General features: G+C 46.8%; 1 protein-coding gene across 1 annotated transcript; it reads left to right on the top strand.

The window, feature by feature from the left end:
• Positions 1–5,781: 5,781 nt before the first annotated feature.
• tmem196 (transmembrane protein 196) lies at positions 5,782–18,428 on the top strand (the record flags this gene model as incomplete). The annotated part of the gene is made up of 5 exons (XM_080787791.1): positions 5,782–5,949; positions 11,082–11,138; positions 13,662–13,797; positions 16,829–16,947; positions 18,357–18,428. The coding sequence occupies 5 exons, from the start codon at positions 5,782–5,784 to the stop codon at positions 18,426–18,428; spliced, it is 552 nt and encodes a 183-aa protein (XP_080643917.1).
• Positions 18,429–18,702: the final 274 nt, after the last annotated feature.

Raw genomic sequence — 18,702 nt, 5'->3', positions numbered from 1 at the left:
GATTAACCCATTCTGACCTGAGATCAGATTCTAAAAAAATATCAGTCGTTCTTTGACTTTTCAAAAATAGCAGACCTATACAAGCTCGTAGCGCGCCACTCGGTGGCGCGCTACGAGATTGTAGATCTGCTATTTTTCAAATAGCTAAAGCATAACATGATGCTATATAACACCAAAATGCGTTCCCGTTCAGAATGGGTTAAAGTTTTAATAATCACCGTTTTATTACGTTATTGCTTTTTTTGTATATTGCTTCATTTACAGTTTCGCTGATGGTAGTATATATTTTTTAACCCATTCTGAACGGGAACACATTTTGGTGTTTAGCATCACGTTACGCTTTAGCTATTAAAAAAATAGCAGATCTACAAGCTCATAGCGCGCCACCGAGTGGCGCGCTACGAGCTTGTAGGTCTGCTATTTTTGAAAAAAATCGAAGAACGACTGACATTTTTAGAAACTGATCTCAGGTCAGAATAGGTTCAATCAGACCAGTGTGTGTCCAGTGGAAAACCTCGTATGAATCTGATCTCAGGTCAGAATGGGTTAAAGCGGTAAACCACTAGGTTGATTCGTATTGTTTATTGTCTTGACCCCGTGCGTGGAGCTCATTATCCGGTCCCTCGCGCCGTGACAGATATATCCTCGGGTGACGATCTATATTTATCGTCAGCACGAGAGAACAGAACACAGTGACTAAATTAGCTCCCGGCCGGCTGTCTGTCTGTCGGGGCCCTCGACAAAGAACCACGCCTCGGGGGAACGCCATGAGTGACTGCACCGGGAGGGGGGGGGTGACTTACGACCGCTCAAATACCAAAGTACCAATCCCATTGATCTTTGCTTTTTAGACCCCATATAGCCATCCCAAACTATAGCAGTTTCAGGGAGGGAGAGAGAGAGAGAGAGATGAGTAGCAGCTTAACCCATTCTGAACGGGAACCCGTTTTGGGTGTTAGCATCATGTTATGCTTTAGCTATTGAAAAATAGCAGACCTACAAGCTCATCGAGTGGTGCGCTACGAGCTTAGGTCTGCTATTTTTTGAAAAATCGAAGAACGACTGACATTTTTTTAGAATCTGATCTCGGGTCAGAATGGGTTCATCAGACCAGTGTGTGTCCAGTGGAAACCTTGTATGAATCTGATCTCAGGTCAGAATGGGTTAATGTCCACGCGCTTTCGAATCATGTGATCCACCGATAATCGCACCAGTAGGGTTACTTAACAGTTTGACTGGTTTAAACGCGTAACCCGCATTTTAATCAACCCCGGCCCTTCACTGCCGAGATTGTTGTATTATACCTTTAGAGCATACGCTGAATTATTTGGGCTTTTAATCTGCGGACTTCTTTGTCCACTAGTCCCTTCCTAACATTTTAGTCTAGTTTTTATTCGTTGACGAAAGTATCAGTATATTTAGTCGACCACAGTATCAACAGACCTAAAAGAAAAATAAACATGGTTTACACTTTAACCATCAGAACGAGAGCCTCGCCATCACAAAATAAATGTCCTTTGATCTTATTTACATCCTTTGCATCAAGACAACCGGAAGAGATGAGGTTTAAATAGTGTATATGTGATCATGTCCAAATTAATACAGGTGCCAACTGTCGCACACCCATATAAAGCGCTCAATGAAGAGGACTCAATATTTAATATTATTCATATTACGGTACAACCAGGGAAAAGGACAACAAAAGGCTACGGCATTTGAAATGCAATGCAAGTCAGCAACAGCCAACAGATACATTATTATGCAAATACATTTAGGACCATCAATACGGGGCCACGTCAGGGCCTGAAAGGTCAGTAAACCAAACAAACAAGTGACTCAAGGAAATAATCAAGGCTCTCCAGCCCCCTGCAAGGTCCTTGGAGACCCATGATTAGACAACTACGGAGTGCCAGAGAGGTCAGTGTGATTAGGATATAAGACAAAATGCCATCGGACTTAAATACCGAATAGTGACTGCTTGCTTTTACTGTTCACCTGATCAATCAGCCATCGATTGGCTCCGTTCTCTCACACGAGCCTGCGTGTGTCGCATATTATGAGGACACGGGCTCTCCAAGATGGCCATGTCAAGGACGAGCCAAAATGATATCCATGTACCGTGCAGTGTCAATTTCGTCGACTAAAACTGAGACTGAATATGCTGACAGTTCCGTCAACAAATAAAAACTAGACTAGAATGTTAGGAAGGGACTCTAGTGGACAAGAGGTGGTGCATACTTAGTTTAGACTAGTCATTGGTTAGACATGGGTTAGGGTTAGGTTTAGGTGTGCTGCCCCGTGGGAGGTTAGGTTTAGGGTTCAGGGTTAAGGTTAGGTCAGGGTGTGCTGCCCCGTGGGAGGTTAGGTTTAGGGTGAGGTTTAAGGTTAGGTTTAGGTGTGCTGCCCCGTGGGAGGTTAGGTTTAGGGTTTGAGATAGGTTGTAGTTGTAGGACTAATGACTGGTCTAACCAATGACTAGTCTAAACCAAAAACTGTCTAAACTAAGTACTGCACCCGGACAAGAGATCCAGTAAGTCATTTTACAATTAGTTGCATTCTGAAAATAGACGATCTACAAGCTCACAACGCGTCGCATGTAGATCGCCTATTTTCAGCAAGTGAGAAAAACAGTCATTACAAACGGCACCAAGGCTCGCCAAAATACATTTTGTTCGACTAAATCAACTGTAGATTTAGTCGACTGAAATCTTATAATATTTAGTCGACTAAAACTAGACTAAACACTAAAACATTCCAGGTGACTAAAATGTGACTAGAAAATAGCAGATCTACAAGCTCACACAACGCGTCGCACTGTAGATCACCTATTTTCAGCAAGTATCTTATCATCTTACATCATCATACATACATCATGTGTCATCACATTCCAACCAATCACATTTGTCGTGCTCGCTTTTCTGTCCTCACATTCCGTGCTCAGCCAATCAAATCGTCGCTATATGGGGTTGCTGCAGCCAATCAAATCATCGCTTTGGGCTACACACAAAGCTGGGCATAGGAGGGGCTAGCGCCGCTCAATTTTGCTTTTTGGGTGAACAACTCCTTTAATTAATTAAAAGCAAGCCTTTCGTTTTCCATTGGGTCCACTTAATGATCTGCATGGCTGGCCTTCAGACTGTGTCACATGATGGCCATGATGTCACCAGTAGCCAATCAAACACACACAACCCTAAACCCTGACGACCGTAGACCCCCCCCCCCCCCCCTGCCCTTTTACCCGTCTGTAACACGACTCCCCTTTCCAGACCAGGAAAGCATATAATTAACCATTCTACAACAGGTCGTTAAGAGGAAGCAATGTGATTGGTTGAAACGGTTTCTAGCCGTGGATCAAACCAGCACCGTTCATGACCACCTAATCAAAACAAAGAATTCAGCCGCTCTCTTTTCCCAGAGGCGCTAGCAAACTCGGTGGCTAGGCTATAGCTAGTTTCTTGGGGACATTTGTGGTCGTAGTGACTACATCTGTCATTAAAAAAATATATTCTTTCAGCGATTTTCTTAGTTTTAAGGGTAACTGTGGTAGAATTGCAATATTACACTCAAGGCTTCAGTGATGCTTTGCGGAACTCGACTATACGTCTCGTTCCTGACCGCATCCCTGTCGTGGCAATAATCACGTTAACCCACACCCTCTCGTGTATAATATTGCTTAATTATTAACCATTACCACACGGTGAAAGAAATGCAAAAGGCCACTCCTCTCCTTTCCATGCTATTGCCGGAACTAAGGCAGCATTCAGGAGAATATAAGCTTCAAAGTGTCCTGAACTTGGAAACGCAGCATTTTGCGTAGAACAAATTTGTTTAGAAGTCCATGTCGTTACACACACCGCATCTGCACGAGTTAAATCGCGCCCCCGGGAAATAGCTGATCTACAAGCTCACAACGATGGGGGGGGGGGGGGGTCAGATGGGGGGGGGGTCGACGGCCAATTACATACATTTTTTGGGGTCCTTCACATGAAAATGTATGAGAACGACTGACATAGAAACGTGGATTTTTAAAGAAAAGGATTTAGAAGACAGGTCAAAATGGGTTAAATAGTGCTCGTGATGGCTGCTCTCATTTGGATAAACTACCATAGCAGTTACATCATTCACAACGGTTACTATAGCTGCTGTTCGAGAAGTGCACGAACAGGTCACCGATTCAGAGAGAGGGAGGGAGAGAGAGGAGGAGGGAGAGGGAGGGGGAGGGAGGGAGGGAGGGAGGGAGGGAGGGAGGGAGGGAGGGAGGGAGGGAGAGGGAGGGAGAGAGAGAGAGGGAGGGAGGGGAGGGAGAGAGGGAGAGAGGGAGGGAGAGAGAAGGAGAGAGAGAGAGAGAGAGGGAGAGAGAGAGAGGAGGAGGGAGGGAGAGAGAGAAGGAGGGAGAGAGAGAGAGAGGGAGAGAGAGAGAGGGAGGGAGAGGGAGGGAGGGAGGGAGGGAGGGAGACTAGGGCGCCAATCTTTCCGGTGATTGTCTCTATGGATCATTGAGCAGTGCAGTATTGTAATGCTCACTGGAGTAAACAGACCGTTCTTAGCAGGCGGGTCGGTGGAGCAGACGGGGACAGTTCTTAGCAGGCGGGTCGGTGGAGCAGACGGACAGTGCGAGGGTGCTCGTTTGACTTGGGAGCTTTTGCTACACATGAGCGCCGCTATTTCAGGACCTTGGAGAGCGGCGGTCACACAGTGTGGACTCTGTGAAGTTACCCCTGGAGACTGAGAGAGAGACGGTGTACCCTGGAGGGAGAGACACAGCGCTACGACTGCTATGAGTAAAGCATGGACAGCGACATCACAATGTCAAGTGCCTTTAGAGAGCGTTTAAGAAACTCTGGAGTTTAAACAAAACGCCCGCGGTCTCCGAAGGCTACGCTTGGAGAGAGAGAGAGAGAGACAGTGAGGCTATACACTTGGAGAGAGAGAGAGAGAGAGAGAGAGAGAGATAGTAATAAAGCTACAACTTTCACACACAGGAGCGCGTTTTGTTTTCTTCACACTCCTCAACTATACCAGCAACGTCCTTCCAGTTGAAACTTTTTTTCCAATCTGTGTTTTTTTTATATCTTCCCTAGCCCCCTATTTATATATATTTATATATATATATATATTTTTTTTTTAAAGATTTCCGCTGTGACCCTGCAGCCCTCGGACCTCCTCCCGCCGGCCCCCTCCTCCTCCTCCTCCTCCTCCTCCACAGCAGGGCGTATGGTTTAGAGGAGAAGGAGATCTCCTCCTCCTCCTCCTCCTCCTCTGTCTGGAGCTACCATGCCCGGGGCAGCAGCATAGAGACCTCCTCCCTCTCATCCTCTGCCTGGAGCTACCATGCCCAGCAGGGCAGCAGCATAGAGACCTCCTCCTCCTCCTCCTCATCCTCCTCCTCTGTCTGGAGCTACCATGCCCGGGGCAGCAGCATAGAGACCTCCTCCCTCTCATCCTCTGCCTGGAGCTACCATGCCCAGCAGGGCAGCAGCATAGAGGCCTCCTCCTCCTCCTCATCCTCCTCCTCTGTCTGGAGCTACCATGCCCAGCAGGGCAGCAGCATAGAGGAGACCTCCTCCTCCTCCTCCTCCTCCTCCTCTGTCTGGAGCTACGGTGGGGTTCCCTTCCTTTCTGCCGGCCTGACACCCATAGGTACCATGCCCAGGGGAACAGCAGCATAGAGGAGACCTCCTCCTCATCCTCCTCCTCCTCCTCTGTCTGGAGCTACGGTGGGGTTCCCTTTCTTTCTGCCGGCCTGACACCCATAGGTACCATGCCCAGCGGAGCAGCAGCATGTGCTCCAGCCATAAGATCCTGTGGAGCCTGCTCCTGCTGTCGGTGGTGGAGGTGGGCCTGGGCGTGGCCAGCATCGTCCTGGGCGCCGTGGGCATCATATCGGTGCGCGGCGCGGCGCACAAGCCTCAGCAGGGAGACGCGTCGCCGGTGTGGAGCGGACTCTGTGTGCGTTGAGTTGTGTGTGTTGTGTGTGTGCGTTGTGTGTGCTGTGTGTGTCTGTCTGTGTGTCTGTCTGTGTGTCTGTCTGTGTGTGACACACACTGGTGAAGCATCTAAGAGCAGTGCTGCATGTTCAGGATTGTGCATTGTTGTCACAGCTTGTTTACAGCTACATAAGCGTAATACTTTGTTACATCTTGTTTACAGCTGCATAAGCGTAAAACTTTGTTACATCTTGTTTACAGCTACATAAGCGTAAAACTGTGTTACATCTTGTTTACAGCTACATAAGCGTAATACTTTGTTACATATTGGTATAAAGGTATAAAGAGTAAAACTTATTTTGGTTAGTCTTCCTTCAGAGTCTGAAGTTCAGAGATCAGTTCAGCGATATTGGGATATTGTAGAAGAGAGAGTGTGGTTGCCGATATCTATGGGGATATTGTAGAAGAGAGAGTGTGGTTGCTGATCTCTATGGGGATATTGTAGAAGAGAGTGTGGTTGCTGATCTCTATGGGATGGTTGCTGATCTCTATGGGGATATTGTTGAAGAGAGAGTGTGGTTGCTGATCTCTATGGGGATATTGAAGAGAGAGTGTGGTTGCTGATGTCTATGGGGATATTGTAGAAGAGAGAGTGTGGTTGCCGATCTCTATGGGGATATTGTAGAAGAGAGAGTGTGGTTGCTGATCTCTATGGGGATATTGTAGAAGAGTGAGTGTGGTTGCTGATCTCTATGGGGATATTGTAGAAGAGTGAGTGTGGTTGCTGATCTCTATGGGGATATTGTAGAAGAGAGAGTGTGGTTGCTGATCTCTATGGGGATATTGTAGAAGAGAGAGTGTGGTTGCTGATCTCTATGGGGATATTGTAGAAGAGAGAGTGTGGTTGCTGATCTCTATGGGGATATTGTAGAAGAGAGAGTGTGGTTGCTGATCTCTATGGGGATATTGTAGAAGAGAGAGTGTGGTTGCTGATATCTATGGGGATATTGTAGAAGAGAGAGTGTGGTTGCTGATCTCTATGGGGATATTGTAGAAGAGAGAGTGTGGTTGCTGATATCTATGGGGATATTGTAGAAGAGAGAGTGTGGTTGCTGATATCTATGGGGATATTGTAGAAGAGAGAGTGTGGTTGCTGATATCTATGGGGATATTGTAGAAGAGAGAGTGTGGTTGCTGATCTCTATGGGGATATTGTAGAAGAGAGTGTGGTTGCTGATCTCTATGGGGATATTGTAGAAGAGAGTTTGTGGTTGCTGATCTCTATGGGGATATTGTAGAAGAGAGAGTGTGGTTGCTGATCTCTATGGGGATATTGTAGAAGAGAGAGTGTGGTTGCTGATCTCTATGGGGATATTGTAGAAGAGAGAGTGTGGTTGCTGATCTCTATGGGGATATTGTAGAAGAGAGTGTGTGGTTGCTGATCTCTATGGGGATATTGTAGAAGAGAGTGTGGTTGCTGATCTCTATGGGGATATTGTAGAAGAGAGTGTGGTTGCTGATCTCTATGGGGATATTGTAGAAGAGAGAGTGTGGTTGCTGATCTCTATGGGGATATTGTAGAAGAGAGTGTGGTTGCTGATCTCTATGGGGATATTGTAGAAGAGAGTGTGGTTGCTGATCTCTATGGGGATATTGTAGAAGAGAGAGTGTGGTTGCTGATCTCTATGGGGATATTGTAGAAGAGAGAGTGTGGTTGCTGATCTCTATGGGGATATTGTAGAAGAGAGTGTGGTTGCTGATCTCTATGGGGATATTGTAGAAGAGAGTGTGGTTGCTGATCTCTATGGGGATATTGTAGAAGAGAGAGTGTGGTTGCTGATCTCTATGGGGATATTGTAGAAGAGAGAGTGTGGTTGCTGATCTCTATGGGGATATTGTAGAAGAGTGTGGTTGCTGATCTCTATGGGGATATTGTAGAAGAGAGAGTGTGGTTGCTGATCTCTATGGGGATATTGTAGAAGAGAGAGTGTGGTTGCCGATCTCTATGGGGATATTGTAGAAGAGAGAGTGTGGTTGCTGATATCTATGGGGATATTGTAGAAGAGAGAGTGTGGTTGCTGATCTCTATGGGGATATTGTAGAAGAGAGAGTGTGGTTGCTGATCTCTATGGGGATATTGTAGAAGAGAGTGTGGTTGCTGATCTCTATGGGGATATTGTAGAAGAGAGTGTGGTTGCTGATATCTATGGGGATATTGTAGAAGAGAGAGTGTGGTTGCTGATCTCTATGGGGATATTGTAGAAGAGAGAGTGTGGTTGCTGATCTCTATGGGGATATTGTAGAAGAGAGAGTGTGGTTGCTGATCTCTATGGGGATATTGTAGAAGAGAGTGTGGTTGCTGATCTCTATGGGGATATTGTAGAAGAGAGTGTGGTTGCTGATCTCTATGGGGATATTGTAGAAGAGAGTGTGGTTGCTGAACTCTATGGGGATATTGTAGAAGAGAGAGTGGTTGCTGATCTCTATGGGGATATTGTAGAAGAGAGAGTGTGGTTGCTGATCTCTATGGGGATATTGTAGAAGAGAGAGTGTGGTTGCTGATCTCTATGGGGATATTGTAGAAGAGAGAGTGTGGTTGCCGATCTCTATGGGGATATTGTAGAAGAGAGAGTGTGGTTGCCGATCTCTATGGGGATATTGTAGAAGAGAGAGTGTGGTTGCTGATATCTATGGGGATATTGTAGAAGAGAGAGTGTGGTTGCTGATCTCTATGGGGATATTGTATAAGAGAGTGTGGTTGCTGATCTCTATGGGGATATTGTAGAAGAGAGAGTGTGGTTGCTGATCTCTATGGGGATATTGTATAAGAGAGTGTGGTTGCTGATCTCTATGGGGATATTGTAGAAGAGAGAGTGTGGTTGCTGATCTCTATGGGGATATTGTAGAAGAGAGTGTGGTTGCTGATCTCTATGGGGATATTGTAGAAGAGAGAGTGTGGTTGCTGATCTCTATGGGGATATTGTAGAAGAGAGAGTGTGGTTGCTGATGTCTATGGGGATATTGTAGAAGAGAGAGTGGTTGCTGATCTCTATGGGGATATTGTAGAAGAGAGTGTGGTTGCTGATCTCTATGGGGATATTGTAGAAGAGAGAGTGTGGTTGCTGATCTCTATGGGGATATTGTAGAAGAGAGTGTGGTTGCTGATCTCTATGGGGATATTGTAGAAGAGAGAGTGTGGTTGCTGATCTCTATGGGGATATTGTAGAAGAGAGAGTGTGGTTGCTGATGTCTATGGGGATATTGTAGAAGAGAGAGTGGTTGCTGATCTCTATGGGGATATTGTAGAAGAGAGTGTGGTTGCTGATCTCTATGGGGATATTGTAGAAGAGAGAGTGGTTGCTGATCTCTATGGGGATATTGTAGAAGAGAGTGTGGTTGCTGATCTCTATGGGGATATTGTAGAAGAGAGAGTGTGGTTGCTGATATCTATGGGGATATTGTAGAAGAGAGAGAGTGGTTGCTGATCTCTATGGGGATATTGTAGAAGAGAGAGAGTGGTTGCTGATCTCTATGGGGATATTGTAGAAGAGAGAGAGTGGTTGCTGATCTCTATGGGGATATTGTAGAAGAGAGAGTGTGGTTGCTGATATCTATGGGGATATTGTAGAAGAGAGAGAGTGGTTGCTGATCTCTATGGGGATATTGTAGAAGAGAGAGTGTGGTTGCTGATCTCTATGGGGATATTGTAGAAGAGAGTGTGGTTGCTGATCTCTATGGGGATATTGTAGAAGAGAGAGTGTGGTTGCTGATCTCTATGGGGATATTGTAGAAGAGAAGAGTGTGGTTGCTGATCTCTATGGGGATATTGTAGAAGAGAGAGTGTGGTTGCTGATCTCTATGGGGATATTGTAGAAGAGAGTGTGGTTGCTGATCTCTATGGGGATATTGTAGAAGAGAAGAGTGTGGTTGCTGATCTCTATGGGGATATTGTAGAAGAGAGAGTGTGGTTGCTGATCTCTATGGGGATATTGTAGAAGAGAGAGTGTGGTTGCTGATCTCTATGGGGATATTGTAGAAGAGAGAGAGTGGTTGCTGATCTCTATGGGGATATTGTAGAAGAGAGAGTGTGGTTGCTGATCTCTATGGGGATATTGTAGAAGAGAGAGAGTGGTTGCTGATCTCTATGGGGATATTGTAGAAGAGAGTGTGGTTGCTGATCTCTATGGGGATATTGTAGAAGAGAGAGTGTGGTTGCTGATATCTATGGGGATATTGTAGAAGAGAGAGAGTGGTTGCTGATCTCTATGGGGATATTGTAGAAGAGAGAGAGTGGTTGCTGATCTCTATGGGGATATTGTAGAAGAGAGAGAGTGGTTGCTGATCTCTATGGGGATATTGTAGAAGAGAGAGTGTGGTTGCTGATATCTATGGGGATATTGTAGAAGAGAGAGAGTGGTTGCTGATCTCTATGGGGATATTGTAGAAGAGAGAGTGTGGTTGCTGATCTCTATGGGGATATTGTAGAAGAGAGTGTGGTTGCTGATCTCTATGGGGATATTGTAGAAGAGAGAGTGTGGTTGCTGATCTCTATGGGGATATTGTAGAAGAGAAGAGTGTGGTTGCTGATCTCTATGGGGATATTGTAGAAGAGAGAGTGTGGTTGCTGATCTCTATGGGGATATTGTAGAAGAGAGTGTGGTTGCTGATCTCTATGGGGATATTGTAGAAGAGAAGAGTGTGGTTGCTGATCTCTATGGGGATATTGTAGAAGAGAGAGTGTGGTTGCTGATCTCTATGGGGATATTGTAGAAGAGAGAGTGTGGTTGCTGATCTCTATGGGGATATTGTAGAAGAGAGAGAGTGGTTGCTGATCTCTATGGGGATATTGTAGAAGAGAGAGTGTGGTTGCTGATCTCTATGGGGATATTGTAGAAGAGAGAGAGTGGTTGCTGATCTCTATGGGGATATTGTAGAAGAGAGAGTGTGGTTGCTGATCTCTATGGGGATATTGTAGAAGAGAGAGTGTGGTTGCTGATCTCTATGGGGATATTGTAGAAGAGAGAGTGTGGTTGCTGATGTCTATGGGGATATTGTAGAAGAGAGAGTGTGGTTGCTGATGGGTTAAGGTATAAGACATAATAGTTTTGAGTTGTGCAGAAAACTGAACATTGAGCCCCATATTCTCTCTTGCAGTTCTTGCTGTGTGGGATGTGTGGAGTTCTGTGCGCCAGGAAGAGGACAGGCCTTATTGTGAGTACACACACACACACACACACACACACACACACACACACACACACACACACACACACACACACACACACACACACACACACACACACACACACACTAGAGGAGACAGCCAGTCACCTCTCCTCTCCTCTTTCTGCATGATGCACCTCTCTCTCTCTCTCTCTCTCTAAACACCTCTCTCTCCCGGCCGGCAATCACCTGTCCCTCTCTGAGTCTGATCTGTATCTGTCTGTAAAGGAAAGGAACCATGTTTACCCTGCAGGGTAACTGGACTAAGGAAAGGAAAGGTACTATGTTTACCCAGGGTAACTGGACTAAGGAAAGGAAAGGTACTATGTTTACCCAGGGTAACTGGACTAAGGAAAGGAAAGGTACTATGATTACCCAGGGTAACTGGACTAAGGAAAAGAAAGGTACTATGATTACCCAGGGTAACTGGACTAAGGAAAGGAAAGGTACTATGTTTACCCAGGGTAACTGGACTAAGGAAAGGAAAGGTATTATGTTTACCCAGGGTAACTGGACTAAGGAAAGGAAAGGTACTATGTTTACCCTGCAGGGTAACTGGACTATAACCTCAAGAACTTGTTTACAGCCAGGCCCTGCTAGCTCATAGAACATTTCATGGTAGGGGTTCAATGCCTTGTCCATAAAGAGCACTTCAGCGGTGGTCATTTTAACGTGCCGGTCCGGGGATACGAACGAACTAGCGACCTTCCGATATCAAGACCGCTCCGCAAACCGTTCGGCCACCGCTGCCCCCTGTCTGTCTGTGTGTCTCTGTGTGTGTCTGTCTGTGTGTCTCTGTCTCTGTGTGTGTCTGTCTCTGTGTCTGTGTGTCTGTCTGTCTGTGTGTCTCTGTGTGTCTCTGTGTGTCTCTGTCTGTGTCTCCCTCGGGGAGAGTGCTACTGATGGATCAATGTCAGCACACTGTGCTGTAACGGAGACATCCCCCCTCCTCCTCCCCCTCCTCCTCCCCCTCCCCCTCCCCCTCCCCCTCCCCCTCCTCCCCCTCCCCCCCCACCCTCTCCCTCGCTCATCATTCTTCATTATACCGTCCGCTCCTCGCAGATGCAGTGCCATTCTCTCATTTCCTCATCCTCTCTCTCTCTCTCTCTCTCTGTCTCTCTCTCCCCTCCGGTGTGTGGGGTGCTGATTGCATTAGTGTGCTTTGGCAGTGTGAGTCCTGTGAGCCGTTTTCCACACACTTCAGCCTCGGTAATGAAACCAGAGCCGGCCTCGTTTCCATGTGGTTAGCGGCTCTGAAGGCATGCCGATCCACTACACACACACACACACACACACACACACACACACACACACACACACACACACACACACACACACACACACACACACACACACACACACACACACACACACACACACACACACACACACACACACACACACACACACACACACACACACACACACACACACACACACACACACACACACACACACACGCTCGCACATTATGCACTCCAATTATCGGCAAGTGTACACAAAACAGCGTATAGTCAGATTGCAAACGACTTTCAGAATGGGATTAGCGATGCGGGGGTTGGGGATGCCCTCGCGTTACGTCACACGTCACCTCAATTGACCACTTAACCCATTCTGACCTGAGATCAGATTCTATAACGCACAGAAGAATGGCGGTCCTTTAACCCATTCTGACCCGAGATCAGATTCTGAAAATGTCTTAAATCCTGACAGTTTAAAGGGGTAGGCAGTATAAAGACCAGTTATTTCCCCTCCCATCACGTGCCCCGGCTGGCCAGGGGGAGGCAGTGTTAGAGACCAGTTCCTTTATCCTCCCATCAGGCGCCCCGGCTGGCCAGGGGGAGGCAGTTTAGAGACCAGTTCCTTTCCCCTCCATCAGGCGCCCCGGCTGGCCAGGGGGAGGCAGTATAGAGACCAGTTCCTTTACCCTCCCATCAGGTGCCCCGGCTGGCCAGGGGGAGGCAGTATAGAGACCAGTTCCTTTACCCTCCCATCAGGTGCCCCGGCTGGCCAGGGGGAGGCAGTGTTAGAGACCAGTTCCTTTCCCCTCCATCAGGCGCCCCGGCTGGCCAGGGGGAGGCAGTATAGAGACCAGGATTACTGCATGTTTTTTGTGAGGGTATATATACAGTACCACCCTACCGGGTCCATTTGGTTCCATGTGTACACTCTCAAGAGTCAAAATAACATTGATTTTACAACATAAATTGGCGCTCTCCCCCCCCCAGAGATATAAATGCCATTAAATGGGGGGTCCGTAGACTAATATGCATGTCAAACTGGGGGGGGTCCTTGAAATTAAACGAGTTGAGAATCACTGCTATAGAGCCGTAATTATGGGGGTCCCTGGCATATGTTTTCTAATGGGGGGTCCGCAGGTTAATTAGTGTCGATTTGGGGGGTCCTTGACATGAGAAAGTTTGAGAACCAGTGATCTATACATCTACTGTTTATTTCTCTGAACTCTCCCCCTCCCTCCCTCTCCCTCTCTCTCTCTCCCTCTCTCTCCAGATGATCCTGTTCTCGGCGTGCTGCATCTGCGGTCTGATCGGAGGCATCCTCAACTTCCAGTTTGTCCGAGCGCTGAACAAACGTCCCGACTCCCTGCACTCCATCCACCTGGCGGCCATGACGCTAGCATGTCTCGGTAATATGTCCCCCAACAACACCACATCCATGACACCTAGCATGTCTCAGTAATATGACCCCCAACAACACATCCATGACACCTAGCATGTCTCAGTAATATGACCCCCAACAACACCACATCCATGACACCTAGCATGTCTCAGTAATATGACCCCCAACAACACCACATCCATGACACCTAGCATGTCTCAGTAATATGACCCCCAACAACACCACATCCATGACACCTAGCATGTCTCGGTAATATGACCCCCAACACCACATCCATGACACTAGCATGTCTCGGTAATATGACCCCCAACAACACCACATCCATGACACCAAGCATGTCTCGGTAATATGACCCCCAACAACACATCAATGACACCTAGCATGTCTCAGTAATATGACCCCCAACAACACCACATCCATGACACCTAGCATGTCTCAGTAATATGACCCCCAACACCACATCCATGACGCCTAGCATGTCTCAGTAATATGACCCCCAACAACACCACATCCATGACACCTAGCATGTCTCGGTAATATGACCCCCAACAACACCACATCCATGACACCTAGCATGTCTCAGTAATATGACCCCCAACAACACCACATCCATGACACCTAGCATGTCTCAGTAATATGACCCCCAACACCACATCCATGACGCCTAGCATGTCTCAGTAATATGACCCCCAACAACACCACATCCATGACACCTAGCATGTCTCGGTAATATGACCCCCAACAACACCACATCCATGACACCTAGCATGTCTCAGTAATATGACCCCCAACAACACCACATCCATGACACCTAGCATGTCTCAGTAATATGACCCCCAACAACACCACATCCATGACACCTAGCATGTCTCAGTAATATGACCCCCAACAACACCACATCCATGACACCTAGCATGTCTCGGTAATATGACCCCCAACAACACCACATCCATGACACCTAGCATGTCTCAGTAATATGACCCCCAACAACACCACATCCATGACACCTAGCATGTCTCGGTAATATGACCCCCAACACCACATCCATTTGGCGGCCATGCTCCAAATTAACGCATTAATGAATTTAATGGCATTTTTGAGTGGTGCAACAACTCCAAGGAACAGCAATGTCCGTGTTCACCTATGTGACGTTAATGAGCACCAGTATGAGTACCAGTAGGGGCGCTGTTGTGCCAGAAACACGGGAGTGATTTTTTTTATATCTCTGGGACCCCAAATTTATTTTGTAAAATCAATGTTAATTTAACTCCGATAGTGTACAAATGGAACCAAATGTGTCCACTCTCAGGGTTACAGACCCATAAGGGTTCATTTTAGTTATACAAACTATCATTTGTCTGGGGACCCCCTGGAACTCCATCAAGGACCCCCTGGGGGTCCCCGGACCCCACTTTGGGAACCACGTGCCCTATATAGTACTCGGTGTTGGTCTGAAATGGAGGAATGGAAATATTGCACAGCTGCATTTTTCATCTGTCAATATCAGGGGTAACGTATCCCTATAGTTAAACCCAGAGACACATGTGGGTGTGTTGTAACATAATCCCATTTTATCGTATTCTTAACGTATCTCTAGTTACACCCAGAGACACCTGTGGGTGTGTTGTAACATAATCCCAGTTTATCGTATATCTTAACGTATCCTCACTCCCAATCTGCTGCTGTCAGAACTGCATACTCACTCTCACTCTGCTGCTGTCAGAACTACAGACTCACTCCCAATCTGCTGCTGTCAGAACTACAGACTCACTCTCACTCTGTTGCTGTCAGAACTACAGACTCACTCCCAATCTGTTGCTGTCAGAACTACAGACTCACTCCCAATCTGTTGCTGTAAGAACTACAGACTCACTCCCAATCTGTTGCGGTCAGAACTACAGACTCACTCCCAATCTGTTGCTGTCAGAACTACAGACTCACTCCCAATCTGTTGCGGTCAGAACTACACAGACTCACTCCCAATCTGTTGCTGTCAGAACTACAGACTCACTCCCAATCTGTTGCTGTCAGAACTACAGACTCACTCCCAATCTGTTGCGGTCAGAACTACAGACTCACTCTCAATCTGTTGCTGTCAGAACTGCAGACTCACTCCCAATGTGTTGCGGTCAGAACTGCAGACTCACTCCCAATGTGTTGCTGTCAGAACTACAGACTCACTCCCAATGTGTTGCGGTCAGAACTGCAGACTCACTCCCAATCTGTTGCTGTCAGAACTGCAGACTCACTCCCAATCTGTTGCTGTCAGAACTGCAGACTCACTCCCAATCTTGCGCCGTGACTTCACCTTAAAACACGCAGCACTTGCCCTGTAGCCTTGGCGACCTTACGGGCTCATGCAAAAGGTTACAATGTCATTTAGATAGCCCGTTATTAGACAAACTAGACCTGTACGTGCCCGCCGCCCTACTTGAGAACGATGCAACTTGGCTCGGAACGTAATAATACCCGTTGTCAACTTGTCATATAGCACCTATCCGTCTGTGTCCCTTTTGTGCCCATATATGGAGATGTCTGTCTGCCTGTGTGTCTGAAGAGTGCTGCAAACCGTCTGTGAAAAGTTGGACTGGTCAAGTAATCAATTGGCAGGTGTGGGGTTACCATGGCAATCAATTGGCTGAGGCAGAGGCTGGAAATTGCACATGGTGAGGGGGACTTTGGCTCAATAGGCCCACTGGCAGAGCCTGACCAGAGCCTTTCCTGGTGTTCCTGGACAACGGTGTGAGTTACAAAAAATTCTTGCCAAATCCAGGCACGGACGGAGAAAAGATTCAGAGAAAGACGTTGCTATAAAGATCGTGGTTTTATCAAGAATTGATCAATGTCACCATGGTAAATTAAATGTGACAGAGAAATGCTTTCACGAACAAATGTAATGATGGATGGGAAGTTGTTGGAGGCTCATGAATCTCCTCTCCTCTCCTCTCCTCTCCTCTCCCCTCCCCTCCCCTCCCCTCCTCTCCTCTCCTCCCCTCCCCTCCCCTCCCCTCTCCCCTCCCCTCCCCTCCCTCCTCCAGGCATCTCATCCTGTACCCTGTCCACATGGCTGACATGTCGTCTGGCTAGCTCGGAGCAGCAGCGGATGTTCCTGGAGAGAGAACACTCGCTGCATCACTCTCACGAGATGGCTGAGAAGGTACAAGTGAGGGGGGGGGGGGGGGGGGGGGGGGGCGGGTACCGTCCTAAAGTCCACTCTTCAGTGCTACTGAAAATTTCTGACGAGCCGGAATCATTTGGGCACTACAGCGCTGAAGCAGCGGTAAAATAGGAGTATGAATCGGCCCTTAGATTAAACAGAGGTAAAATAGGAGTATGAATCGGCCCTTAGCCTATTGAAACAGAGGTAAAATAGGAGTATGAATCGGCCCTTAGATTAAACAGAGGTAAAATAGGAGTATGAATCGGCCCTTAGATTAAACAGAGGTAAAATAGGAGTATGAATCGGCCCTTAGATTAAACAGAGGTAAAATAGGAGTATGAATCGGCCCTTAGATTAAACAGAGGTAAAATAGGAGTATGAATCGGCCCTTAGCCTATATAAATAAACAGAGGTAAAATAGAGTATGAATCGGCCCTTAGCCTATATAAATAAACAGAGATAAAATAGGAGTATGGATCGGCCCTTAGCCTATACGGGCAGTGGTTGGAAAGGTACTCACATTGTATACAGTAAATACTCTGTTACAAGTAAAAAATAAAAGTCTGGAATATTCAAATTCTTTCTTGAGTAAAAGTACAAAAGTATTGGTATTAAAATGTACTAAAAGTAGGCTACCAAAGATGTGAAAGTACTCGTTATGCAGAATGTCCCATTTCAAGTTTTCAAAGTGTAAAAATCTTTTGAAAATCAATAAAAGAAGAATCTATAAAATTCGATTTTCAAATAATGGTCAAAATGTATATATTGCTATATTGCGTATAGTGTGGCGATCACGACAACAGAGTACCACCGCCTCCGTTTCCCAGAACCCGCTGCATGTCGGTGCGACGGAGGTTTTTGCGATGACGCCATCAAAACGCGTCACCTGTCCAACTCTGTCAGATGGAAACCCCCGTATGACTTATTAAAAACGCGGATTAAACAATGAAAACATAACTCGTGTAAGTCGTTGTAGGGAGGGAAGCTGGTTCTGCAGTCAATGAACTTGCGTAAAGTGCTTTACAGAGTCGAACGTACAGCATGACGATGATCGCGATGTCGTATGATGATGATGATGATGACGTATTGACCCACGTGACGTCACAGATCGTGTTTTTTTTTTTTTACGAAAACTTTTTCGCAAACATAATTTATTCTATACAACAGGTCGTTAAGAGGAAGCAATCCGATTGGTTGAAACGGTTTCTATAGCCGTTGATCAAACCAGCCACTGAAGAATTCAGCCGCTCTGCTTGCGGAACTCGACTTCGTCTCGTTCCCCTACCTATACCGCATCACTGTCGTGGCAATAATCACGTTAAACACCCTCTCGTGTAATATTGCTTAATTATTACATGTGTGTGTGTGTGTGTGTGTGTGTGTGTGTGTGTGTGTGTGTCCAATAGGAGGTCCATGACAACTCCAGCAACGGCATCCCGCAGATCTCCTACAACGGACACTCGCCGACGACACCCTGACGTGACTCTGGCTTCCCATTGGTTCAGAAACCTATAGGAGCCCCGCCTCCCCTCCCTTCCCCCCCGCGAACACCAAACTCGGAGCGACGCCCCCTCTGCACTCTCATTGGTTGGGAAGATACACGGCTCACTCCTACTCCTACTCTCATTGGTTGGGAAGATACACGGCTCACTCCTTCTCCTACTCTCATTGGTTGGGAAGATACACGGCTCACTCCTACTCCTACTCTCATTGGTTGGGAAGATACACGGCTCACTCCTACTCCTACTCTCA

The sequence above is a fragment of the Protomyctophum bolini genome (genome assembly GCF_963924005.1).
Source record: "Protomyctophum bolini genome assembly, chromosome: 17".
In the NCBI taxonomy this organism is placed as follows: domain Eukaryota; kingdom Metazoa; phylum Chordata; class Actinopteri; order Myctophiformes; family Myctophidae; genus Protomyctophum; species Protomyctophum bolini.
This window is presented reverse-complemented; position numbering and strand designations above follow the sequence as displayed.